The 27,172-nt window shown below is 40.7% G+C and overlaps 1 protein-coding gene across 1 annotated transcript in view; it reads left to right on the top strand.

The window, feature by feature from the left end:
• The window catches only part of TYSND1 (trypsin like peroxisomal matrix peptidase 1), a 157,398-nt gene that overhangs the window by 76,739 nt on the left and 53,487 nt on the right, over window positions 1-27,172 (top strand). Inside the window, exon 3 of the mRNA XM_044056618.1 lies at window positions 18,276-18,461. Coding sequence (XP_043912553.1) covers window positions 18,276-18,461 — 186 coding nt within the window. The remainder of the gene's footprint in view (window positions 1-18,275; window positions 18,462-27,172) is intronic.

The following is a 27,172-nucleotide window of genomic DNA, read 5'->3' on the forward strand; positions in this document are numbered from 1 at the left end:
GTCTTGGAAAAGATTCTTCAGATCAAAACTACTGTCCAGCAGATAATCAACAATGCAGTCCCAGCATGAATTTGCCTTCAAGCACTAGGCCTGATGGCTTCTGCAACCGTAATGGTTCCTCATGCCAGAATGTTCATGAGGGTCCTTCAGTGGATCCTAAAAGTACATTTCAAGTAAACTTTTACACCTTATCAACACTCCAGTAAGGATTTCCAGGAAATGCAAGGACTGCCTACTTTTTTTGCCATTGCTGTCTGCTCTTCCCTTCTGTCAGTTGACTGGCCCATTCATTCACATCAGTGGAGCAAGAGCTGACCCAAATGATCTGTCACTGAGGCAACTATCAGGGGTGTTTTGAGTTTTTTTGCCTTAGCCCTAATACCCACACATGCTTGTTTACATCCAAGGAGTTTAAATAAAATAGGACTTTACGATGCAGTCTACACTTCCATGTCACATGATCAAGTGGCAGTACCCCCAGCCCCCCATGTACGCAAGCATTTTTGCATGATCATCAGTCTCCACTGGGGATTCTGCCATGGTGAGTGTGCTCATGAACACATCTCAGCCCCACCTCCCGAAAGAGAGGTAACAGGCATAGGCCTTGGTCATTCCACTGCTTTCCTGCACCAGCTTCAACAACACCTGAGCTGTTAGTCAAACTCTGGTCACAAGGGTTGTAGACAAGGCTTTTATCCCTCCATGCCAACAGAGCTAGATGAAGTGCAGTAACTGTTTTCACTGGTGGACTCTTAATTCCATCTTCTCTCTCAGCAGACCACTTTAGACCTCATCCCCCAAGGTGAAGGTGCCCACAGATGACTGGGGAAGAGTGTTGGTGTGGTTATATCAGGATTTAGCCATGGTTGGCATAGTTTGATCATGTGTTTAAACAAAGCTATAATGTACCTAGTTTTTTTTTTTTTTTTAACCATGTGATACATGGTGGTCAAATTTCAGCTTGACACCTGTGATGGTACCTAGTAATTTTGTGTGGTTTACTTGTTTTATGATGAAAGTGAATAGCGTTGTTTTGGTAGAGCTGTATTTTGGAGTGAAGAGGAGCAATTTAGGGTACTTTAGGACTCCGTAGTAGTTGTGAATTCTTTATCCCTGTCTCAATTAATAGGAAGGATGTTATGTAAAGTCTTGGAGTTTAGAGAGATATTTGACCGAACAGATTAGATTTGAGTCATCAGCATATTGTTAATATTAGGGCAGAATTTTTTGTAGCAGTGTAGAGGTCATTGATAAATATGTTGAAAATTATGGGGCCTAGCATAGCTCCTCGTGGGACACCAGTAGTTTACTGGCAAGAAGGTGGAAAAATCATTTTTCAAATAAGTGCTCGTGCTCTGTTTGAGAAAAATATAAATCCATACAACTCAGAGTACCTAATAATCTGTCATTCTGTATGTTATTTAGTATAAGACTGTTGCTTTTCAGCCTAACAGTATACTCAGAATCTCTTATTTTTTTCTTTCCATTCCTGCCATAGGCTGTAATGTGTTTACTAAAGTTCTGTGCTTTGCACAATAACATACACCCTGGAAGGCATTATTGCACTTAGAGAATGGTCTGTCTGTCAAATTGTTTTATATTTGTTTTTTGATTACTAACTAATTTATTTTATATTTTTTCTCAAATATTTTTATTGAGTTTTCCAAATATGTTTTTCATAATTCATAATATATACAGGTTAACAACAAATTTGTTTCAACAAACAATTTACATGGGTGTCTAGATTAACAAATATGATTAACATTTTTACAATCAAGATTCATTTAATAAGATATTAGTCATTTTTCTCTAGTATTTCAATCACTTTTTGCCATGAATTGTAATAAGATGTTATTCTTTCTGTTCTTCTGATGGTGGTTAATTCCATTTATGATACATTTAACACAATGTTTCTGTAGTCTTTAAATGTAGGAGAAGTTTCACTTGTCCAGTTTGTTGTTATTTTATATTTTTGATGTGCAATAATTTCTCTGCTTAAGTTTCAAACGCGGTAAAGAATATTTAATTGTTGTCAGAGGAAGTATTTTACATTCAGAGTGTAAGCTGTGCAAGTATTTAATGTTCAAACACACACACACACACACACACACACACACACACACACACACACACACACACACACACACACACACACAGTTGAACAGTAAAGTTGCTAGAATGAGATGTGAAAACATCCTCAAGTCTTTCATGTAAAAATAGAATGTTAGAGCTTGCAGTTCCACTCACCACCCCTTTACTGTCCCTCACTTGCAGTGTAGTGCTGCTGTAAGAAATTATTTCCTTGAAATACTCTGATGATTAAAGTCAGTCAGTAATGCCAGCTGTTTAGAATTTAAGACCTTCCTGCTGAGTAAATGCCTGTTGCTATCAGCGCCGTCTCTGCCCCCTCTGTCTCTCCCTTACTTACATGCATGCATGTATGCAACCACCCACACACTTTGAGCATTAAAGTCAGTCAGTAATGCCAGATCTAAGAGTGTCCTGCTTCATATAATGATACTGTTGAACTGTCTGCTGCAGTCAGCGCTGTCTCTGCTCCCCCCCCAATATCTCTGTTATGCATGCATGCAAACACACACACTTTTCACACTCACTTTTCTTTTTTTTTATTTACTTTTTCTCTTACTATTATACTTGCTAAGTAGCAAAGCACTATGTAGTGAGAGTTAAAAATGGAGACTTTTTTTTTTTTATGTCTGATCTTCATGAAAGCTTAATATGCTCCAGTGAAGCAGTGGACGTTTTTTTCAGTGGGAATTACCTGTACATTCACAACTTCATGAAGAACATTCGTTCTCCAATCAGGTTTAATGTACAAGTTGCCCTTTCTCTAAAGCTCTGTAGTGTATCACATTCCAAAAGATGTCAGAAGCAGAGCTGACGCCAGATATCAGTTCCTTCTGTCACATCAGGCCTTTGTGGGTGGATGCCATTTGCATGAAGTTCGGTGACATTCAGACCTAAAGTTTAACAATACTGAGTACTTTTGTACTATTAATCTCAGTTATGTTGTCATTTATTGCCGATGCAATATGTTTTTCATTATGTATAGCTCTAGCAACAACTCTCATATTGACACAGATCCTAACTCTGAATGAGCTTTTAGTCTTTAGGTGGTATAACTGTGTGTAAAAGCACATGGTGTTGGACCAGACAGTTTTGTTCAATGATGTCAGTTTTCTACAGTTTTGTTTCTAAATGTTGTTCAGTCTTTTACTTTAAGCAAAAAGTAATCCATCTCCAAGCTATTTTATTTTAGTCACTTTGGAATCTATATATAGTTTGGTCTGTAGTTCTTTATTTTTGTTAATGCTCTTAACAGTCGGACTAGCATATTCATTTAGTGATTTGTGTAGACTGTATCCCTTGTTCATTTTCATCAGATAGTATTTGTATTATGTGATGCAGCTGTGTAATAGCTCAATAACGCTATGTCTTTGCTTGCAAACTGTTGAAAAACCTTTAGTGACCTTTTCCTTCACACTTCTGCTTTGAAACAGCCTTTTATCTGGATAGTTTTGGTTGATCTACATGCAGAAATTCTAGGGCTAGATTTCAAAAGATTTACTCTTGGTGTAAATGACTTACCTGGTGTAAGGTTCATCTTTAAAGCAGGCTTACACCGGAGTAAGCCACTTACACTAAGAGCAAGTCTTTTGGAATTGGGCTGCTAGTATCCGACTTCTTCAGTGTTGGCTTTATCAATACAGCCTTCCTCTGAATTCTTTCTACTGATTCTCCTTATCAGTCATCAGTTTTATCTTTTACTCTTCTATCTTTACTTTGCTTGACTTTTCATGCTGTCTGCTTTATTTAAGGTGTAATATGTTATTTTCTTTGTCACACAATTGCCTATTTGCTTTGCTTCTTTGCCACACTGTTCATTATCCGTTTTATTATTTCTGTATACATATGGGTGCATAGCTTTCCATTGAAGTTGTCTTCTCATCAGTGAATGAGAAAGCTGTTACAGCTGATCAAAAATCAGCTAGTTGAACTTTACTGACTTTCTGACATTGACATCACAGTACACTGGGTGTCAGGGAATTTGCCCTTACCCGTAATTAGTAGAGGATGTGGATGTGGGACCGCCCTTCACATGGGGGGTACAGGGGGATTGTCCTCTGCAAAACCACTAGTAGTTTAGTGTTTTTTTTTTCAGATCCTTTATTGATCAGTGTTTTTTGCTTTGACCTTTTGAGGTCAGTGATTTACATGTCAAAATTTGTGCACAATAATGAATTGTCATGCTTCCATTCATACATAGTATACTGATAGCAATCAATATCATTCCAAAACTACCCTTTACTAAAATTTTCAGCCTGAAAAAATGGTCAGTTAGAGGCTTGAAAGTAGCTAGTGAAGAAGCATCTTTTATTGAAAATTGTAATTGGTGTCAGCGTAGAAGAAGTGTGTTTGAAAGAAGAAAAAAAAGATACCAGTACTAATATAGATGGGTATTGAGTAAATTCAACTTTTAGATTACTGTTATTGGAATAAAACTGAATGCCAAAGATACTCTGTAAATAAATGACATTTTGTTTGAAAAAAAATATTGTAATTCACCCCTTGGTCTCCTATATTTGAAACAGAATTAGACAAAGAGTTTAATCTAAGGCAATAAGAGTAGGTAGACAGGCCCAGCAGACATTTAGTGTAAAACTTGAACTCTGTACAGTTAGTATCTGAGATAAAAAATGGAGACCAAATTGACGCTCCATACTCCAGATGCTATCTAATAATAGGCATATCTGAGTAGTTGGAGCTTGGGGGGAAAAGGAAAAACAATGAATCTGGTCAACATGTTTGCCTTGATTGCAGTGACTATTTTTATGTGCGATGAACAAGTAGATTGTTGTGTGTTTACATTGTAGTCTGACTATATTATTAGTATATCCCAAAGTGAAATGGAAGATCAAAACATATAATTAAAATGATTGATGTCCAAAATGAGATTCCTGAAGACCTCCCAAAATATGAGAAAAGGATTACTGTGAGTGTTGCGAAGTCTCAGTCTAACAGCTCTATTAGATAACTAGTTCTAGATCAGGTAACTGCTGTCTGTATTGATGCTGAGCATATTTTGATTTAGAATCAGCACCAGCCAATAATTACAAAAAACAAAAGAAGGAATACTAGCCTGCACGAGAGTCATGGTTGCAGTACAAGTCCAAAGGTTTCACATGTGAATTCATACCGTGAACAATGAATTTCATTTACAAATCAGCATAGTGTACTTGGCAAAGAAATGGTTAAAACCCTAAGAGAATCCAGCAGATAATACCCCCCGGTATGTGTCACCCATTGGACCTCATGGCCTCATCCTGTGGTGATGATAATAGCCCCCATTATGTGTCACTCTGACATACACTTTCAGATGGCGATGATAATACCTGTCCCCATTATGTGTCATCCTGACATGCACTTTTAGGTGTGATGATAACCCCATTTTGTGTTACCCATTGGATCTTATCATGTGGTGATGATAATATCCCCATTGTGTGCCATCCATCAGACCTCATCATGTGGTGATGATAATATGCACCATTATGTGTCTCATGTCGGACCTCATCATATGGTGATGATAATACCCCCCACCATTATGTGTCACCCCGACATGCACTTTCATATTGTGATGATAACACCCCCACATTATCTGTCATCTATCTGACCTCATCATGTGGTGATGATAATACCCCCCATTATGTGTCACCCATCCAACCTTATCATGAGGTGATGATCTTTTCTGATAAAACTCGAAACTGCAAAAAAATATTTTATTTATTTATTTATTGCATTTGTTTACCTGGATGGTCCACTGGGCCTAGGTGAGCCCATTTTCGATGGAGGCCCGGGGAGGAAAGCTCCACATAATATGACAGTACATACAAGAAAATAACACGCATTATAGAGTAAAATACAGATACAATGGAGCAAAACATTGAAGTTGGCACTAATACATAGTTTATACAGCTACACTACATTAGGAGTAATATAATCACAATGGCACAATGTTATATACATATTTACACAATTCTACATTGTGTAGTATTATTAATGTTAATAGTAGAATTGGATGATTGTGAAGCAGCTTTAAAAGGTTAAATGTTTTTGGTTTGTAGGTGTTAGTAGAAAATATTTAACCGCTGTAGTTTGAGCTCATGCAGTCATTGTGGTGAGATAGTGTGAGAAAGCTATGTTAAGTTGTCAATCTCGCCTTCATTCTTGCTGGATGGGGTTCGACCGATCCTGAGTCTCCACTGCACTCTGGCTACTAAGTCCTTTAGAACCTTTCGACGCTTCTCCGCAACCCTATATCCCATGATGCAAGGCGAGACTACCCCAGATCTGCTTTTGAAGAGAGCTCTTTGCCAGCTCAGGTGAGTTTTTTCTTCATGCTGCCAGATTATTCAAGGGGTTTCTTTATTTTTATTTTTGCTTAGTTTATATTATAGTGTGTATATTTACCACATAGTAGTACCCTTTATTCCTCTTTTTGGGTAAAAGTTTAAATTTCTTTTTCTGTAATCTACTCCTCCCAGTTCATAATCCCCTGTCAGTTGTTGTGTTTTTTGGGTTTTGTGTTTTTTTTTGTGATTGTGTGTGTTTGTTTTTTCTTAGACTCTATGTCTAGAGAAGGAAAGACTAAGAAGTGTGACTCGCTGGGTCAGAGGTCTCTGACAGACGGTCACACTTTTGTGCTTAGCCCCTGGGTAGAGGTCCTGCAGAAGAAGGTCTGTTGCTATATGCCAGGCTTTTAGAGACCAGAGTCTCTGTTGGAGGGAGGAACAAGGAAGGCTTCCCGGGCTTTCACCGACAAAGAGGTTCACGTTAAACGAGCCAAGCGGTAGCCCTAACCTTGGAGTTAATGGTTCGAGTTAAGCCTTCCCCTTTCAAGTGAGAGTTTCGAGCCGAGATTGGCTACCACTGCTATGGTAGCTGCGGTTCCTTTTCTGGTGGCGCGGGTCTCCAGTCTCCGGTTGACTCTTCGCTCCATCGGGCTGGTGCCGGTGGTGTTATCCTCGATCGCTTCGAGGTGAAGAGCCGCATCTGGAACCGTGGAGGACGCCAGCTCGGCTCCGGGGCCCAAGAAGAGATCTCAGTCCCTTCTGGTCTCAGATCGTCCGGCTGTCGGTCTTCTCTTTATCGGAACGGAGTCTATCGTCGCTCATCTCTTCTGACGGTCCAGACCAGTCTCCAACAGACTTGGCTATTATCTTATTGTAGTCACTCTCCTCTATGTGTCCAGGACCCCAGCCCGTGGCCCAGTGACCCGCCTAGACAGATCTCCTCCTCCTTCCTCCTCCTTCCCTCCTCCACTCCTCTCCTCACCTCTTCGACGCGGCTTTTCGAGCACTCTTCGCCTCGGGCCCCGTCGCCCCCCATTCCCTTCGTTGCTCTCTTCCTTCCTCTCTCCTGCTGCCGTGTCCGGGCCGGCGACGCCGAAGCCGAGGGGGCTTAGCGACCTCGACCCTTCCCGGATCCCTCCGTCCCGGTCGTCTCGGCGGCGCTTTTGAGCTCCGAGCAGAGACGGCCTCGGAGCCGGGGGAGCCCCTGCTTCCATTGGGAGTCTGTCGGTCGAATTCGCTCTAGGTCTTGTTGGCCTTGAGAGGAGCTCCTAGGAGGCTCTGGCTCCTTGGCCAGGGGATGAGCCAGTTCAAAGCTCCCTCCCTTGGTGCCTCTTCTTGTCCGGGTGCCCGGGGCCCTCTCTTGCCAGCCTCTCCCCCCATCCCCCCAGGTTTCCTCATTGGGAATAACTTCCTGGGAGGGGTTTCCTCTTCCCAGGCACAGGGATCCTCCCCAGGAGAAGACCCCCTGAGTCTAGAACCAAACAGAAGAGGAACGACTCCATTGAGGGAGTCTACAACATCAGATACCTACTTAGATGAGTGACATCCCCTCCCCCCCCCTCCCCTCTGAGGATGTCTCCTTTTTCAGACATCCTGAACCACAGGGGGAGGGGGAGTTCATTCTTCCCTCCGAGCCTGAGATCCTCTTCATTACGGCTGACTGCTTTGGATCCTCACCTCCACACCCTCCTCGTGCTTCTCGGTCCTGGCAGGCTCTCGAAGGAACTGGGGATCCCCAGGAGCCTGTCCATCCTCTTCTTTGGAGGATGCCAGTATGATTAAGATGTTTCTTAGCAGCTAAGCCCAAGAAAGAACTTTCTAAGGGCTACTGGTGCCTCACCAGGAGCAGGTTTCTCTCTCCAGGAAGGATCCTAAGAACAGATCCCTGAGCTGCAGGGGCTCTTCCTAAGAACAAGAGGAACCTTTCCTGTCATTTTTTCTACAAGAGCAGATCTTCAGACAATATTTCTGAGTGCTCGATATGATTTCCTTCAGATGACCAGACTTCTGACTCGAATCAGACCAAGACTAGGTGTCCTATTTCTCAGCTGCCTCACAAGAAGCAAGTTCCCCCTTTAGCCCAGTTCGACTTTAGCAATCCTAAATTCCATGCAGCTCATATCCAGCTAGCAAAGGCGGCAGCTTGTACACCAAGTGCCAGGCATTTGGGCACAGCGCCCGCTCCTGGAAGGCCTTCTGCGATTTGCCATGATCTTTCAAGCCAACTTTCTGCGGACCCCCTTGTCAGTTCGGCCCCCAGAGTGTTCGGCGCCCAGGTCCTTGCCCAGGAAACCAGGCAGGACAAGGACAAGACAAGCCCTGGCTGTCAGAGAAACCTTGAGAGCCTGTAAACAAGGGAGCCATGCCCTAAAATGTGGTTCAGGAAGATCTTCCGATTCACGACGGTCTGTAATAGTCAGAGCGGCCGAGGCAGAGGGGGGGGGTATGCCAGATCAGGGGTAGATGGGGGAGACTCCTCGCAAATCCCAGCAGCAGAGGTGACGTACCTCACCACTCCCCACCCTTCTCGGGTCCCCGGTTCAGATTCCCAAACAGCAGGGGCTCCTGCTCCTAGAAAACCCGTCGCGCAGGCCCCCAAGGTTATGTAGGATCCCTTCCTCATATCCTATCTAGGGTATATCCCAGTTCGAAAAGAGATCTCGGAACATCTCACAAGAATAAAGGGGGTCTCACTCCAGACGGGAAAGGTCGGACTCCAAAAGGAGGTCCGCAGAAACCTCCAAAAGAGAGTCCTCAAATCTCACTGGTCAAAGACGGATCCGCATCTAATCAAGATCTTTTACTAAATTAAAAGGACGTTCTCGCTTTGCAAGACGGGAAGTAGGAGACCCAGTCTATTCTGCCCTTTGGCCTCAATATTCCGATGAGTGATTACCACCTTCATGGCAGTGGTGCAGCAGGATAAAAGATTTGCTCGATAGGAGGTGTCTCCGGATCGGGCTATCACATAAAGATACACACAGGAAGGATCAGGTTGGCCTCACCGGGAGACTTAGAGGCCAGGTCAATGCCCTCACCCTCAATTCCACATCCTGGCCTTCAGCCCCCCGCAATGTTTCAACTTACCGCAGTAGTTGTTTCTGACATCCCGCGTTAGGCGGATTCAAATATTTGACTTCTGGCTGCTCAAAAAACATGTTCCTCTCACTCAACTGGTATAAAGTCAGATCCAGATTAAATCTTCTGCTTATTGGGGTTCTCAGGCAAATTCTCAAAACTGCCACCAACAAAAATCTTCTCTGCTGCCTTTCTAAACTATCAGACATCCAAAAAGCAGTCATAACAGTTCAGAAGAGCCCACTTACCAAAACAAAGAATTTTCGATCACCATCCAGGTCAACTCATCTAACCTGTACGATATCTTCTCCTCTGATCCCATCTGGATTAACCATGTTGTCTTGTTATGGTTGCCACAGTCACTCACATTACTTCTCTCTATGATGGGGTCTTCCTTCTGCATTATCCAGGGTGACTCACCTGGTGGACAGCAACCCAGACCTACACATAATTTTCCCGGAGATTCGGCCCCTTAGGTGCAAACCTCTTCTCCTTCTTCTCCTAGGGATCATTGCTGGTGAAAAACCCGGACATGTCAACTCTGCCATGGATGCTTCTCTGCCACAGTGGGGGGATCTCTCTCCTCTGCTTCTCAGGGGAGTAATGAGCGGGTAGCTTGGTCCGCCACAATATGTAATGCACAGAATAGCAGGAGGCTTTTGGGCAGGCAAGACTGACAAGTACAGCTGGTGCTCCGCACAATTGTCAACAACAAGGTTCGCATTTGGACGGTTCATGTTCAGAACAAACAGAACGGGGCAATTTCCTTGCTACATCCAAACAGCTCTTTCTGACATCCTCCTCTATTCTTAATCTCTGAGCCCTCTGAACCCAGGGGATTGGCCCTACATCCTCTCACATTCCAAACACAGGTCATTCCGAGACTATTCATTTCAGAGAAGTGTGGTCTCATTGTTCTACTGGCTCGACAAAAAACTTTAAAGATAGAAGCCGGCATCCTCCTCCTCCTTTTTTTACACCTTTCATACCAGCAATTCTCACCCAAACCTGATTCTTACCCCTCCCATTGTATCCCCAACCTCTTCTTTTCCCTTCTCCCCACAGGTCAGTCTGGCTTTAAGATACCGCTGTCCCTGTAGTTCGCCCTACTTAGCTCTCCTCAGCCTTTCTCAGAATTTGGTAATCTAGCATTCATCGGGCCCCCTGGTGATCTTGCATCATTCCCCCCCAATTGATCACTCTTCCACCAAATTGTTTAAGCACGACCCAGTGGCCGATCTTCTTCCAGTCCTCACTTTCTTCATCGACCAAATTTTCTCAATCTCTCAACTTCACTGTATGGTTGCTCCACTTCCTTTGATCACTCCACTTCCTATGGTTTATGATCCATAGAGAGGTGTCTAGCATCCTTAAATCTAAACATCCCCCTGGTGAATGCTTTTCTGGGCTCATGTTCCCACGTTTTGCTATGGGTTTTCTCTTCATTCTCCTCCTGTCAGTTTTTTTTGGTCAAGGATCTTCATAGATTTTTCTACTTGTTTCAATGCATTCAGTTAGACAGTTTTCTCTGTATGGTTAAACTTCGAGGAATATCTTGTTCCTAAATTATGTTGCAAAACATAAAATTCAATGTAAAGTGAATTTTCAGACTAATGGATTTTACATTCCTCTCCCCTAAATTCTCCTTGTCCGATCCTCCTGAATGTTTTACAGTTTTCCACCTATCATACAATCACTTCCCCCTTTGATGCATTCTGAAAGTTGCTCTCCCTTAAAAGCATCATCCCTTTTGTACCCTATTTGTTGAAGCTGGTTAGTGTGATGACACTTATCCAGATCAAAGTCTGCCACCATGCTTTATGCTTCTTAAGTACTGTTAAACAACTACATCTTTTTTTAATTTTAATTGTCAGCCTGTCTGATCAAAACACTTTCATTATGGGCTACTGGTCAATCTACATATCTACCCACTTTATTCCAACATCTTTCAGAAATCCCATTTTTCATTACTAATCTACAATTCAAGAAACAATTTGATTCTCCAGTTTGGTTTCATCAAACTATCGATATTATTTGTCTTCTTGTATACAGGTGCTAGAGCATGGCCATCTCCCAGGAATGAAGGCGAAGCGATCTAACCCTGTACACGTCCACATGTACCTACAATCACCCATTGAACATTATTTGAGCAGCTTTCATAAAGCCTCATAGGCAGGCCTCAGTCCTGGTCTTTGTGATTTCTCTTTTCTCAGAGCACTCTCTGATCAGAGTCAGCTTTTTGTCTCTCTCTCTCGAGTCTGTTGGATTACCACAAGAGTATCTTTACTCTCCATTCAGCAGCAAGAGCTCTGGCCATAATTCAGATACAGCTAGATCTGAGGTAGTCTCGCCTATGTATTACAGGATATACAGTTGAATTTGACTACCAAAGGGTTCTCAAGGCCCCTATACCATGGTCGGGCCTGTTATTCTCTTCTCTCCATCCAAGCTCCTTTTCTAGAGTTCCCAGTATCCTGGAGGGATCTTGTTCTCCTTCATTATCAAGTAATGAGATTGAATAAAGAGAGTGTTTTATAGTAAGGAGTCAGATATTTAAGGAGGTTTTATTTTGACACATGAACAGTACAAGAGTGAAGAAAGATGTTTTCTTAAGGATAACTTAAAGAGAACAGGATTACGTATGGTTCTGATAGAAGGTGGGAGGGCATTCCAGAGTTTAGAGACTGTGAAAGATTAAAGCATTTGACCAGCTGAGATATTTGGTTTGTCAGTGTTTAGCAATAATGTGTTTTCAGATCTAAGAGGTCTGTTGGGATGATAGGTGGACAATAAAGAAGAGAGAGAGGGGCACATAGATGGTTTGTATATAAATTTATGTGCAGTAGTTAATTGAAGATGTGCGAGGTATTGTGGCAGTTCGAGACAGTTTAATTGATGTAAGGATAGACAGTGATGGGATGAAAATTTTGAGTTGGTTACAAATTTGGCGATCTTATTGTAGCATGAGACAAGTTTGGTTTTGAGAGAAGACTGTATATTGGTGAGGATTTTTTTCTCAAGATAGGGTTGAACTCCACCTCAGAGTCCATTGTGGATGTTTAGATAACCAGACCTTTAAGAAGAAAAGGCAATGGTTTTGAAAAACGGGTTTTGGGCTATTCTAGGGAGAACTGATCTGGTCAAGCATGATATATTTCACTAAATCATCGAAAAAGTCTGGTGAAGCTGTTTAGATCCCTGATGCCTAAATGAAGGTTGTCAGTATAGAAGTTCATTAAATGTTGGAGTTGGGGGATGAGTTTGAAGAGTCTTAAAGTGCCCACAGTAGCTCAGTAGTGCTGATGGCTAAGTGATATGTCTCCAATAGGTTTTGTAACTCCTTCAAAAACATAGTAAAATTTCAACCCAACCCCATGTGGGTAGAAAATGGATAAAAATGATGGAGAAAGGCGTGATATCTGTCCACTTGAGACCAAATGAAGGAGTATTGGCAAGTTACCCAAATTGTCCAGGTAAAGGAAAACGCTGTAGTCCTCACCCCAGTGGGTTGTTTTAACATACGGTATTTACCTTTTCACCTGGACAGCCACGGTGATGCAGCAGTAGTGTTGTTGCCTCACAGCAAGAGGTTCTCCTGTTCGATTCTCGGCTGGAGCGCCTTCTGTGTGGAGTCTGCATGTCTTCCCCGTGGCCGAGTGGCGTTTGAAAGACATGCGTGAATGGGCATGCCTTTGTTGAAGGTTGGGCATCGAGCTGGCACCTCGGCACCGTGAAAATCTACTGCCAATCACTAGCGGACCGGAGTTCCGCTGTGTCTACCCCTAACCGTGAAAAGCCGTAGGAACAACAACATTTACCTTTTCACCTGCATGGCTTGCCAACTACACTTCAAAGGTTGCTGGACAAAATCTTAATGCTCCATACTAAGTGTGCTGCTGCATATCTGGATGATGTGGTCATTTACCTGAATACTGGGAAACTTACCTTCCCGAAATACAGGATGTCCTAGAGTCTATTCATGCACTTGGGTTAGCAGCCAGCCCAACTTTGTGCACTGTTGGCATGGAAGAAGCTACATATTAGGGTACACTGTGGATCAGGGCATAGTATTACAGAGGTATGAGAGTTAAAGCCATGCCAGAGAAGTCTAGACCACATAGTGCAAAACAGGTCAGGGCATTCTTAGGAATTCCCACCTACTACATGTGGTTCATCCCATCGCGGTGGTGGTGCTGCGGTAGCGTTGTCGCCTCACAGTAAGACGTTCGGTTCGATTCTCAGCTAGAGCGTCTTCTGCTGGAGACATACGTGAATGGGCGTACCTTTGTTGAAGGTTGTGCGTCAGGGCTGGTAACTCGGCACGTAAAAATCAACTACCAATCATTAGCGGACCGGAGTTCCACTGTGGCGACCCCTAACTGGGAAAAGCTGAAAGATGCAGCAGCAACAACAACATGTGGTTCATCCCACATTGTGCAACCTGCTTGTACAGTGACAGATCTGACTAAAGCAAGAGACCCCCACCCCACCCCCATACATGTATAGTGGTATGATACAGTTGAAAATACTTTAATTAGCTTATAATGTGCCATATATACACAACCCATAATAGTCACATTAGATTTTAGTAATGCATTGATATGGGCTGAAGCTTCTGACGTAGAACTTTGAGCTATGCCATCCTATAACATTTTATGGGAAGAGCATCCCATGTGCTTCATGAGTAGGAAGTTCTTACCTTAAGATACTACACAGTAGAAAGGAATGCCTAACCATTAAGTTGGCAATAGCTACACTTAAATATTACCTTCTAGGGTGCCATTTTAGACTCAGAAATTGTGCAAAAATGAATGATCCAAAAAAGAAAGAAAAGAAAAAAAAAAGAATGCCAAGTTCACCAGGTGGTTTCTTGGATTAGAACCTTTCCATCATTCAGTGGAGCACAGACCTGAAGCCAAACAGGGCAGTGCTGATAGTCTGTCTGGACTGCATTTACTGTTGACACTGGTCTCTCTCTGTCCTGTGGATGTCAGGTGGGAGGGAGGATATGTAACAGAAAGAAGAGAATGATAAATCCCCTCAAACTTCTAGAATGCCTGCCAATATTACCTTAAAATTGCTCTTGCCCTTTAAGAGACTTTGAGCAGTTATCAGGTAAGAAAGCTTCAAGAAGGCTTACAGCATGCTTTAAGCTTGTCAAGAAGTTATCTTCCAAGTAGAAGCTAGCAAGAGGATAGTACTGGTAGCGCAAGTGTAAGGGGAGTAGTTGTGAAAATTTGTGTTAATAACTCCTGATAGGAAGAATTAGTGTCTTATTGTAAAAAAGAAGGTCAGTGCTACCTTTAGAAGAAGCTTTTTCATTTTGGAAGAGATCATTATGGACTTCATGTGCAAGTGTCAGAAGAGTTTAGATTTGTATAAGCAACTGAAAAAAATGTTAGAAGCATGTTTAAAAAGACTATAAACACTGCAGCAATATTTTGTAGGCTCAGCTTTTAGACGGTCAGTCAGGGCTGACAAGTACTAGTACTACAGCATATAGAAGTGTTTTGTTTTTTTTAGGTTCCTAGCTAAGTACTAGGCTGGTTGCTCTTGCAAACCATTTTAACCTAGTCAGTTCCCCTTTTTATGCTCAAATTAACCTGTCCTATTTGTTAGAGATGGGCCTTACCAATCCCATGGTCAGTAGTTATATATTACCCCTTATGAGAATAAGTGGAATCCTACTGTGCCTAATTTGAGGGGACCCATGCTTGTGGTAAAGCTTTTAAGAGCTGCCTCTGTCCGTTAGTGGTACAGCAACCAGTTCTGGGGTACATTTTCTGTTTCCCATTCATAGATCCAAGGTGCACTCGATTATGGACAGGGATGAACTTTGGTTTATGTGGATGGGGAGTTTGTTCCTTAGCAGTGGTATCCTCTGAAAGATATACCTGTCCCTCCAAATCATTATGATGATGTTGCAGAAGGGGTTTAGATCTCTAGACTGAGTATTTTTGATGCCATTTGACTGCTTATGTGCAGTAAATCCATCAGTACTAGGTCAGAGGATGTCTTGGATGCTAGAAACTGGTCACCCCTTAGCAGTCTGTAGGATACCAAGTGAAGTGACAGGGTTTTGAGTGGGTCCATGTAGGACATGTGGTTTAGACCATGTATTCTTTTAATAAGAAATGTCTGGGCATTCCAGTTGTTGCTTGTGTCTGGACAGATACATGCCAAAGGGGAGATTATATTCAGTGACTGGCCTAATGGGGACTGAGTAAAAGGAGAAACTGATATCCTTAGAGCTAGACAATCTCTTTGTTTATAAGCTGTGCAGTATAGAAGGACTTTCTTACAACACTGGACACATGTTAGTCAAAAGTTAGGTCACTGTCCATGTAAGATCTCTAATCCCTAACAACTGTGTCAACTCTTAGGGTTGTATTGTCAGTGTGCTAGCTCCCTGGGGTAGATGACTTCCCAAAATGTACAATAATTCATTTTTTTGGCATTTGGTTTCGGTCCATGATTTTGGCACCAGTTATTTATTTGGGACAAACCTTCCTGCAGGATGGTTAGGTTATTTGTAGATTCAATAACTGTTCCCAGCTTGCAGTCACCTGCAAACTTAATTAGCCAGATCCTTATTGTATTGGCTTTTTGCTTCAGAAAAGTAGATGCTGAACAGAAAAGGTCCCAGCACAGAACCTTGGGGGATTCCACTGGTGACTGGTCTCTTTGTAGAGGTAACTTTGACCGTTTTGATTTCCTGCATCCTGTCTGTGAGCCAGTTGACAGTCCAGCAGGTGACAGAGAAGTTTATTCAGCTTATTTAGCTTTTCTACTTTGCCTTAGTGGGGAATTTTGTCAAATGGTTTTGCCAGGTCAAGGTATTCATAGTTTCATAGGTAGGTACTATGCTATCGGCCCAAGGGCCTAAGTAAGCCTAGCCAACAAGGTTCCCTGGCTTAAGCCACCCAAGAAAGTTATTTTCCTGTGTCCCTGTCGAGCAGAGCCACCGAAGTGATCCCCGGGGTGTATTTCCTATTTCCCATCCACTTGTAAAGATCAAGTCTTTTCATGATATAAAATTCATGAAGATAAAACAAACAAAGGCTATATCTGTACACTATGTATTCACACATGATTTGGTCCAGCCACACCCATATTTATGAGGACAAGATAAAATGAAGTATTTAGGACTATGGATTAAAATGGATTCTGTTGTGGCAGCTAAGGACATGTGAGAAAAGACTAAACACAAAAGATAATACAAAACCTGAGAAACTGGAAGCTCTTGTTTATGGATATGGATAGCAAAATACAAGCAATTACATTGTTTTTAGTCCCTTTAATTTTATATAGAGGTCAGATATATTTATCAACCAGAGGAGAAGTTGTAGACAGTAATTAATAAAACATTGAAGGATTTTATCAGGGAGGAGAAGAACAAAGGTCAAGTGGTATAAATTGATTTTTCCAGTAGAACAAGGTAGATTAGGATGACCTGAGTTGAAGAGATATTATAGAGCTGCACATTTAAGGCTCATAGCATAAGCAGAAAGGTATAATTTAAAGCGGAAAGAGATGATGATGAAGCAGGGGGTATGATTTAAGAAACAAGGAGAGAGTGAGATTTTATATGTAAATCCTTGTTCAGAGTAACAGCCACACAGAATATTATATTCATAAAGTAGCAGAAACTATTTTAAGAACTAAGCCAACACAAGAATGGCGAAAGGAGATTTTGCTGACATGGATGAGTGCAATTAAGGGTACAGAGATTAGGCAAAAGGAGGCTGAAATTTTACTGGAGAAAACTGACAAAGGAGCCAATGTACTGAGAGCAAATCTCTAGACAGGAAAATGTAATAGAATGGGAAGAAGCCACAAAAATATTTTGACTGCAGGCTACAGACTGCCTTCCACGGATTGCTATCTGAGTATAGGCAAACAAAAAGGACTAGGGGAATCCTAAGTGAAAGGCCAGCTCTGGTAGTTTTTAACTGAATCTAGAACAGAAGATGTTGTTTAAAAAAAAAAAAAAAAAAAAATGAGAGAGATAATTAGAAGGGCATATACAATATACAATACTGCATGATAACTACAGAAATCAATCAGAGGAGGTTAGAAAAGATTGTGAAAAGAGACTGGACAAGCAATTCACAAAGAACAACGGCAGGGTATATCTAGTATGTACAATTTTGTATTCATTAATTGCTTTGGTGAAATTTTCAAAAAAAATCCACCAGGTTGAGTAAGCATGACCTGCCTTTGATGAATCCAATCTGAGATGGGCCTGGTGTTTGGAGGTTCCCTGTGTCCTGATTGATTAGTTCCATGGTAAGTCTTTCCATGGCTTTGCATATGAGGCTGGTCAGGCTTAAGGGTCTGTGGATGGTCCTCCCTTATTTTACTTTGAACAAAAAAAATCCTCTGTGGTCCTCTACTCCTATGGACTGTAGCAAGCCCCTTGCTACAGTTACAGAGTCAGATGACCAGTAAACATTTCAGTACACTGACTGAAAGCAGTTGAGATTCATTTTCCATTCAGGTAAGTAAAGCAACTATTTTCCTTGTGAAATGCACTGAAAGTAATTTGAGTTTGTTTTTCCTACTTGCCTAAAACTGAGTGTATTTTATGAATAACTATATAAATTTAATATTAAAAAAAAAGTTTTGCAGGAAAGGAAACCTAGCTAATCCATAAGGTTAGTGTGTTAAGTAAGTAAATCGGTAGTAATAGTCACTAAGTTGAACTGTATTTTGAGTTTTGATGAGAGAAAATGCTTTTATTACTTCTAAAAATTATTAGGGAGTTCTGATGAAATGTTTTCAGTTGCAAGTAATAATGTTCTACTTCTGTTTTGTTTCATACAGGAGAGGATCTGCTTGTCATTGGGTATGGTGTGTTTGGCCGCTTATGTTCTCCCTCTGTGACTTCTGGAATACTTTCATCAGTAATCACAGTAGATGGAAAACCAGTGATGCTACAGACAACATGTGCAGTTCACTCTGGGTCTAGTGGCGGTGCCTTGATTTCAGCTTGCTCTGGAGAACTTCTTGGTAATATAAACAGGATGTATCTTAATACACTATTTGACAAAAAGAAAAAAAAATATTTGTCAAGACTGGAATACAGTTTCTTAGATAAGCAGGAAAGGGAGTCTTTATTGAGGCCATTGCAGCTAATGTTAGTGCAGTGTATATCTACTGCATTTTCATTTATTCATTAAATGGCTATTTGAGCTGATCCACATATGACGTTTTGCAGCCATGATGTGGCTGATAGAGGCACAAACCAATGCAAAAGTAAAACACTAAAAAAGACAATAAACAGGCAAACAAGTAAATAAAAATAACTTTCCAAATCCCGTGAGTATATGTAGGAAGATAACACGGTGTACTAATAATAACCCAGTGAATACTTGTGGGAGGAACTATGTACTATGGTGTCAGACATGCAAGAGGCAAACTACGGTTTACCTTTATATAACCGATATGCACAAGTTCGATCGCAAGAAGGTCGAAAGTGCATTTTCAAAATTACAAAATGTCGGAAAAAAATGGTCTGAATTTGCAATGAGCGAATGCACATTGGTATTCACTCATTGCAGATTCGGCATTTCAGGTGCAGATCGCACTATAGCGGGGATCGAGAAATGAACCCTTTCCCTCACTGTAGTGCGATCTCGGAGTTAGTATATTAAAGTAGGGGGTGTGTGGGGGGCACAGCCCCCACATGGGGGGTGCAGGGGGGCTTGTCCCCCTGCATAATGATGTATAGTGTAATTTGTAGTTCGAAAATCATCAAATCTGGTTTTCCAGATTTTGATTTTTGAACTTTGGTGATGTTCGACATTTGATTTTTGCAGTTTAAAGTCGCACAATAGTGTGTTCATAGTTGTCATTATCAGTAATATAAAGGTAAACCAGCAAACCGCACGAGGTAGTGAGTTGTATGTCTAAAGGTAGGTAGCAGAGGGCAGAAACCCAGTTTTAAAATAAGATACTATTAAATATGGAGGTTGTAAGAAGGTGGGTATGTGTGGGGGGACAGAGCCATAGCTACCTGAATTGGTGCCCTGGGCAGTTTCCCTGAATGTCATCACCCTTGAGGACCAAAAAAGGTGTCCTTTGGCCCTCATCTCTAATTAGTGCAACTAAATTACTGTTCCATCACCACTTCTCTGTTATCACTCAGATTTGCTCATCTGTTCTATTACCTCACTTTGCTGTATTGCTTAAGTCACTCTTACCATCTTATACGCCACTGTTCTATCTGTAAACTCTCAGTAGAGGGCTTGTCAATTTACTGTTTGTGAATTTCAATACAAATATTATTATACTGACTGTCATGCTATGTATTCACTGAAACTGTGTTATAACATTTGTTATTGTTAATATTGATTGCATTAAATATGATACCTTGGAGATCTTCTCCCTGGGTCTCTGCTGAAAAGAGTTCCTGTACTCATTCAAACTTTTCCGGCAAACAAATGCCAATAAATAAATAATTAAATAATATAATATATTAACTCCTATGGACTGTAGTGAGCTCCTTGCTACAGTTACAGAGTCAAGAAACCACTAAATATTCATTCATTTCAACAGCTGAGCAGATGCAGCTGTTTAAATGAATGAATGTCAGTACTGCGTGTTCATCTTGGGCATTACTGATCATGCCCCCTAACAGCTTGTACTCAAAGACATCCACCCCCATTACCTACCCCACCTTACTTATGGGTCTCTGTGGGAGAGGGAAGGAAGAGGTGTTTGTTATTATGTGTGGTGTGATAGAGGTGAAGATGGTTTAGAGAGAATTGATTGTTTAAGAGGAGGTCCATTCTGCACAAAAGCAAGACTAATACAGGCTTCCCTACACAATCTCAAGGACAAATTCTTCCACCTTCAGTAGCTCAAGAAAGAAAAAAGATGAACTACAGAAGGTTGAATGCTTTTCTTCATAAGAAATCATTGTCAGAGCGATCCTTAATTGTGTGATGGCAGTGATTCACTTTCTAGGAAGATTTTTCCATTCTTCAAGTTGATGCGACCTTGAAGTTGGTATATGTAAGTTCAGGGTTGTGGGGGGCTCACCTCCTCCATATGGGTGGGAGAGATACAAGGTGGGCTCCCTCCTCTGAAAAAAAAAAAAACAGGAAACCTCTTGGCTTTCAGGCATTTTTTATTTCTTTCTGTTGAAGCATTGGCTTTCAGAAATTCAGTGTTTCATAGTGGAAACACTTTTGCCACAGAGGTTAGGACCACTCTGCAGATAAAACTTTCTAAGCCTATTCTGTATCCTTCCATATCCCAAAATGCACTGTTTTACCAATTGTCTTCAGATCTTCTTTGCATTGCTTTATTGGTACTTAAAGAAAATGTCCTAGGTGGCGATCTTTAAATTTTGGAGGTGAAGATTTATGCTATAAAAGTGAGATTTGATCTTTAGATTGTATTTCTGTGCTTATTCCATCTCTTCTTGTTCCCTTTTTAATAAAATTTCAGAACTTTTTCTGTCAGGATTATTGTTTTCTGTTTGTGCCTGACCCAGTCCTCACACCACAAATCATGGTTTCAAAAATGTGCCTGTGGAAGGAAAATTCCTCCTGTTAACAAGCACACCATTTTTCTTCTGTCTCAGTAAAACTCATAATCCCTACAAGTATTGTATTTGTAAAAATTTCACAAAGACAAATTTAAAAAATTAGAAAACAGCAGTTAAAGAATTATGTTCTATGACAGTATCTCTCTTATCAGCTAAGGAAACAAGTGATTTCCATTTCAGTTCCCTGGCAGATCTTTCTTGCTTTAGCCAGTGTATAAGAACACATTCCAAGAATTTCTGTGAAGGTGACCATCTCATCAGATACAATAAACTTTCTCCATTGGTTGCAGTACAGACAGATAAGAGGTTTCCTCCTTCTGTTCAGCGCTATAATGCAACTGTGCCCAAATCTGATCCCTCCCAAGCTGTCCCTGTCATTGATTAGGACAGGTTGGCAGAGGCCTTATTCAGATTAGGCTAGCTGGTATCATTTACTCTGCCCCTTCTATATTCTTCCCACAATGTCAACCCCATTAGCTATGGAATAGCTTGCCCTTGAACCCTCAGCTTTCTCTACAGTTGTATTTTAGCAGTGCAGGAGGTCCACATCTCTCTGGAGCCTTTCAAAGAAGCATACTCCACTAAGAAGCTCTCTTCATCAACTTTTGATTTCTTCTTCTTTGAAGAGATGCAGAAAAGTCCCTCACTAGTTGAAACATCTGCATTCACCGTTTGAATCTTCCATGGAGTAGTTTAATGATGATAGGGATGTCAACTTCCCTGCCATCTCCGTATGATTCCAAATTTGAGGAGTGCTCAGAATTAATGAAGCAGTGTGATGATACCCATTCACCCTCTATTCATCCTACAGAGACAACTCGAGAGGCCCTGTAGATTCACTCTATAGTCCTTCTGGTTGGTGACTCCTTTGACAGATGTCTTAATGGGTGCCACCAAGGCTCATAAAGCTCTGATACTGCGTCTCTGGTCTGAAGAAGATCTATTGCATCTCATGGCTTTCCAAATAGTTGACTTTTTAAGCAGAAACTCCCAAGCCTGATGCCCTGATATCTGCAGTAGCCTTCAAAAATACTCCATCCCCTCACCCCAGCATTAAGCTGTCCATCTTCCCACCCCCAAATAAAGAGACAAGAGCAGAAGGCAGGTTTGGGACCCCCCTCCCCCCAAAATAAAGAGACAAGACCAGAAGGTAGTTTTGGGAAGCATGTTTTTCTGTCTGCCACTTTTATCATGTGGGTACTAAATTGATGGAGTTTGAATGTTGAGATAAGTCGGAATGAGGAGGTCAGAGGTAGAATCAGAGGGGCTGTAGACAAATGGCACAGACTATCAGGCATACTGTGTGTGAGAGAAGAATGCTAAAGAAGCTGAAAAGTATGCTATACAACTAGTCCTACTGTATGCTACAGAAATGAAGGCAGTGAAGGCAGAGCAGTTGAAGAAGCTAGAGGTGATGGAGATCATTTGCCTGAGATGGGTGGTTAGATTCATGCTGTGGGACAGATGAAGAGAATGAGGACATCAGAGCAGAAGTCCAAGTAGCTCCAACTGCAGACAAGGTCAAAAAGAACAGATTGTGATGGTTTGGGCATATGTGCAGGAAAGCAGAAGATAACATGGTGAAAAAGATTTTGGACAGACAGAAAAAAGACAAGAGAAACTGAGGGCATCCAAGAAAGAGATGGCTGTATTTGTTTGAAAGAAGACTGCTACGGTCAGGCGTGACTTTTGAAAAAGGTAGGTTGGTGGCATTGAATTGAGAGAGATGGTGACAGCTGAAGCAACACCCCAACCCCATGTAGAAATATGGAAAAAAAGTGGTTGTTGTTGATGATGATGATAATGATGATGTTGAGGGATTGCCATATGTCATTTTTAAAAGCAAACTATTCTTCCAGCCCCCAGATACTTCAAATATGAGGAAAGTTATGAAGTGCATTCTTTATAACACTGCTGAGAGGACTGCTAGAGCTGCTGTATCTGGTATTGCCATTCACCAACAGCTGTCCTTATAAACTTTAACACAAACTGATAAATTCTGAGGTACCAAGAAGGAGGCAACAGTATATAAAACTCAAAATGTTTATCACTTTCGTTCTGTACACCACATAGAATTTCCTCAGAACTGCATCTGGTGTTAATGACACTTCTTTTATGCATAATAAAAATCACAGTACAATGTTAGACCCAACCTACCAATATGAAATCAAACCATAAACAAGGATAAAAATAAAAATAGCAATAAACTAAGTAGCGTCATTGTATTTCAACTTTTAAACAGCATTAATAGCTATTGAATGATTCAAACCTGGAAAACATATTGCATTAACTAAAATTTGCCATTTTAATTCACATTTATTAAGATGTTCTTCTATAACAAAACCCCTTTTGTCTTGTTAGTTGCTCCATAACTACAAAAGCAAAATTGTGGTCTTTATTTTCTTGTATGTCTGAAAAGGGCATTTGTGGTCTTCAGTGTTTGTATATCTTGCATGTGTTCATAAATTTGATTCTTAAGCATCCTCTGGGCTTTCTATATATAAAAAGCAGGACACTTAGAAAATAAAGCTCCATACACCACATTTTTGACTCACAACAGTAGTGCCCTGTGACGAAATATTCTTTATTTCTAATAACGACACTACTACTTACCAGAATGTTTTGCATTGTGTGCAGTGGTCTTTTACTAACTGGTTGATTTTTCCCTAGAACTCTTCAGTAATGTTTTAAATAACATATATTTTTATAAACCAACATGGGCTTATTACCTACTTTCTTAAGAATTGTGTTATCTATTTGAAAGATCTCCCATTCCTTTATCAAATAATCACCTAAGATGTTACTATCCAAGTTGATTGTTGAAATAAATGCTCTATTACATTTAACCTTTAAAGTTCTAGTGTTGTTTTCTTCCATAATATGTACGTTACTGTTTGCACCCAGCATAGGATAGTAAATACCATGTGTTCTCTTGAACACTACTTCATCCCTAATTTCCGTTAAAAATTCTTTGGGGGTACACTGTCCTAGAAAACATACCCAACAATACCTCACACTCTACAAGAATGGTATCTAAATCCGGCACCATTCTTGCCAACCTTACTAGCTGCCCTTTTACTACAGCCTTTTTCTGGTATGTAGGATGCCAACTATGAAAGTGGAGGTAATTGTTAGAGAAAGTAGATTTTCTATAAATAGTAGAAACAACTCTAGCCTGTGCTCTATCTTTTCTTACTTCCACATCTAAATAACTGACACTTTCAGTTTGAATTGAATAACTAAACTTCAAAAAGTCCACAGTATTAGTGAGGAATTCCAAATATTTACTCTGTGAGTAGTGTCTTGCCACAAAAATAAAAATGAAAAATAAATTTATCAGTAGTGTCTCTAGAAAATAAAAAAAGCAGAGAGGACAAATTACTATTCCAGGGATAAACATTCAAAGGGGGATAGTCCAGGGTGACTGTTTGTCACCACTGCTATTCTGCCTTGCCCTTAACCCATTACACTGTCTACTTAACCGCTTAGGCCAGGACTATAATTTGGCTCCTAGAAAACAACAAAGTGTAAAGGCTTCTCATCTTCTCTTTGTCGATGAGAAACTGAAAACTTAACTGCAAGTTGTCAAAACTTTTTCAGATGATATAAGAATGTCATTTGGTCTTGGTAAATGTGCAAAATCAACCTTTAAAACAGGAAAGTACAGCACCAAGAAAACATCAGTTTGGGACAGGAATGTGATGCAAAAGAACTTAAGCAAGAGGGTGTGTATAAATATTTGTGAACTATTAAAGGATCAACAATAAAACATGAACACATGCAAATAAAATTTGGTAAGAAATATTTTAGAAGACTAAAATTAATACTGAAAACAGTGTTGATATCTAGGAATAAGGTCCAGGCTGTAAATCGATTAACTGTTCCTGTCCTAACTTACAGTTTTGGAGTGAGTGACTGGCCCCAAAAGGTGTTGGATAGGTTGGACAGCAAAACAAGAAGGATGCTTTGTGCTCATGAAATGATTTATAAAAATCAGTGTATACCAAGACTAACTGCGGTGGTGGTGCTGCGGTAGCATTGTCGCTTCACAGTAAGACGCTGTTCGGTTCGATTCTCAGAGCGTCTTCTGTGTGGAGACCTGCGTAAATGGACGTACCTTCGTTGAAGGTTGTGCGTCAGAGCTGGCAACTCGGTACGTAAAAATCTACTGCCAATCATAAGCGGACTGGAGTTCCGCTGTGGCGAGCCCTAACCGGGAAAAAGCCGAAAAACACAAACAAACAAACAAAGTGTATACCAAGACTGTACCAAGACTATACATTCCCCCATTCTGAAGGAGGTATGGGCCTCCTCGAAATTGACTACATGTATAGATCTACAATCGTAGGACTGCATACATATCTGCTGACCTCACAAGAGCCAAATATAGTGAAAGTTTTGAAACATTAGGAGAATAAGTCTAAGATGACTTCCCTACTTAGTTTAGCAGAAGCATATCTGCATCAAGCAGAAATGGAAATCAAACCAGAAGTAAAAAAGTAAAATCAAAAATCAGGCAGCAGCTGAATGTGCCAAAAAATCAAAAGAAAGAATATAAGATGAAGAATAAGATGAGAAGGCAAGAAATGTGGAAAATGCATAAATATAGTTTTAAGTATAGAAAACTCTTGGAACAACCTCATGTTAATCAGGATTGAACACAGGAATGGTTAAGGAGAGGTAAATTTAAACCAAAAGACAAAAGGCTAATATTGGCGGTCCAAGATAGTGGACTACATACATGTTTGTGTACAAAGTCCATTGAATATGTGGGAGAAGCAGACAAATGTAGGTTTTGTAGAACAGAATTGGAAACAGGTGCACACCTCGTTGCTGGTTGCGACATACTAATGGCAGAAGGATTGTATACTGAAAGGCATAATAATGTGGCAAGACTGTTGCATTGGGGATTGTGCAAACATTATAATACTGAAGTAGCTGAAAAACACTGGAAACATGAGCCACAAAGCATCATAGAAAATGATGAAGTTTATATCGCATAGGATCACCCATTACCAACAGTTCAAAAAATAGACATGAGAAAACCAGATATAGTAGTCTGTGAAAAGAAGACAAAAATAGCATTGATCACTGTAATTGCTACACTCAATCACTACACTGTATTACATACAAAGAGACACAAAAAAATCGCAAAATGCCAGAACTTGCAGGCTGAAACGAGGACAATGTAGAAGAAGGATACCCAGACAGTACCAATAGTATTAGAAGCAACAGGTGTTATAAAAAAAAATTTACAATCCTACTTGGATATGTTACCAGTATATGTAACTGTGTACAAATTGCAGGAGTCATTACTGAGCACACTGCAGGTACTGCAAAGAGCAGTTCTGGTTAACATCAAAGACTGAAACAATACTAATTTCATGAGTTTTAATCACACTTTGACATAGGAATGGGGTCCATTCCCGTCATGGTATTACAAACACAAAAGATTTAGAGAAATTAAAAATACAGAAGGAATAAGAACTTTCATATCCAAATAATATAAGATCCCTTTCAATGCTGAATCAACCCGACTGTACCTTATGTGCCACCCCATCAGGAAAAGTCTGAAAAGCAAGAGATATCTTAACCTCCTATCAAAAACAGCCATCAAAGAGGCCCTGCTTGATCTGAGAAGGTATTGATGTTATTCCAGATTTTATTTTGGTGCCCAGAGAGACAGAGAACATTAGATCAGTATTGAACTTAAGTTGCATAAATGTCTTCATTTTTGTAAAAAAAAACACAAGCTGAAATGCTTGTTGGTGATGTATAATTGTAGTTTCTAGATACTGACTTTTTGTCATTTACTATTAAATTTTTCTTGTTTTGACATGTGTAGTAAATGCATTCTTTCCCAAAGAAACTTTTTGCATGATCACAGTTTAGTCAGTCTACCTTTGCTATCAGAAGGAGACAGGAGATGCTCTTTGAACCTCCAGGATACCTAATTGCACATCAGAATTACTAATTTGCTAATGAGACTTCTATGCTTCTGGGTAGGATCTAGTTATCAGTTCCAGGTGCTTGCATTCAGGCTTAGCTTTGCCACTAGGATGTTCAACAAATGTATGCTCATAATGGCAGCCCGTCATAGGCTGACAAGGAATCAAGATGTTTCCATACCTGTGTGACTGGCTTCTAACTGCTACATCAATTCCTG

Source organism: Protopterus annectens, chromosome 14.part0 (genome assembly GCF_019279795.1).
Source record: "Protopterus annectens isolate FY-2018-M chromosome 14.part0, PAN1.0, whole genome shotgun sequence".
NCBI classification, from domain to species: Eukaryota; Metazoa; Chordata; order Ceratodontiformes; family Protopteridae; genus Protopterus; species Protopterus annectens.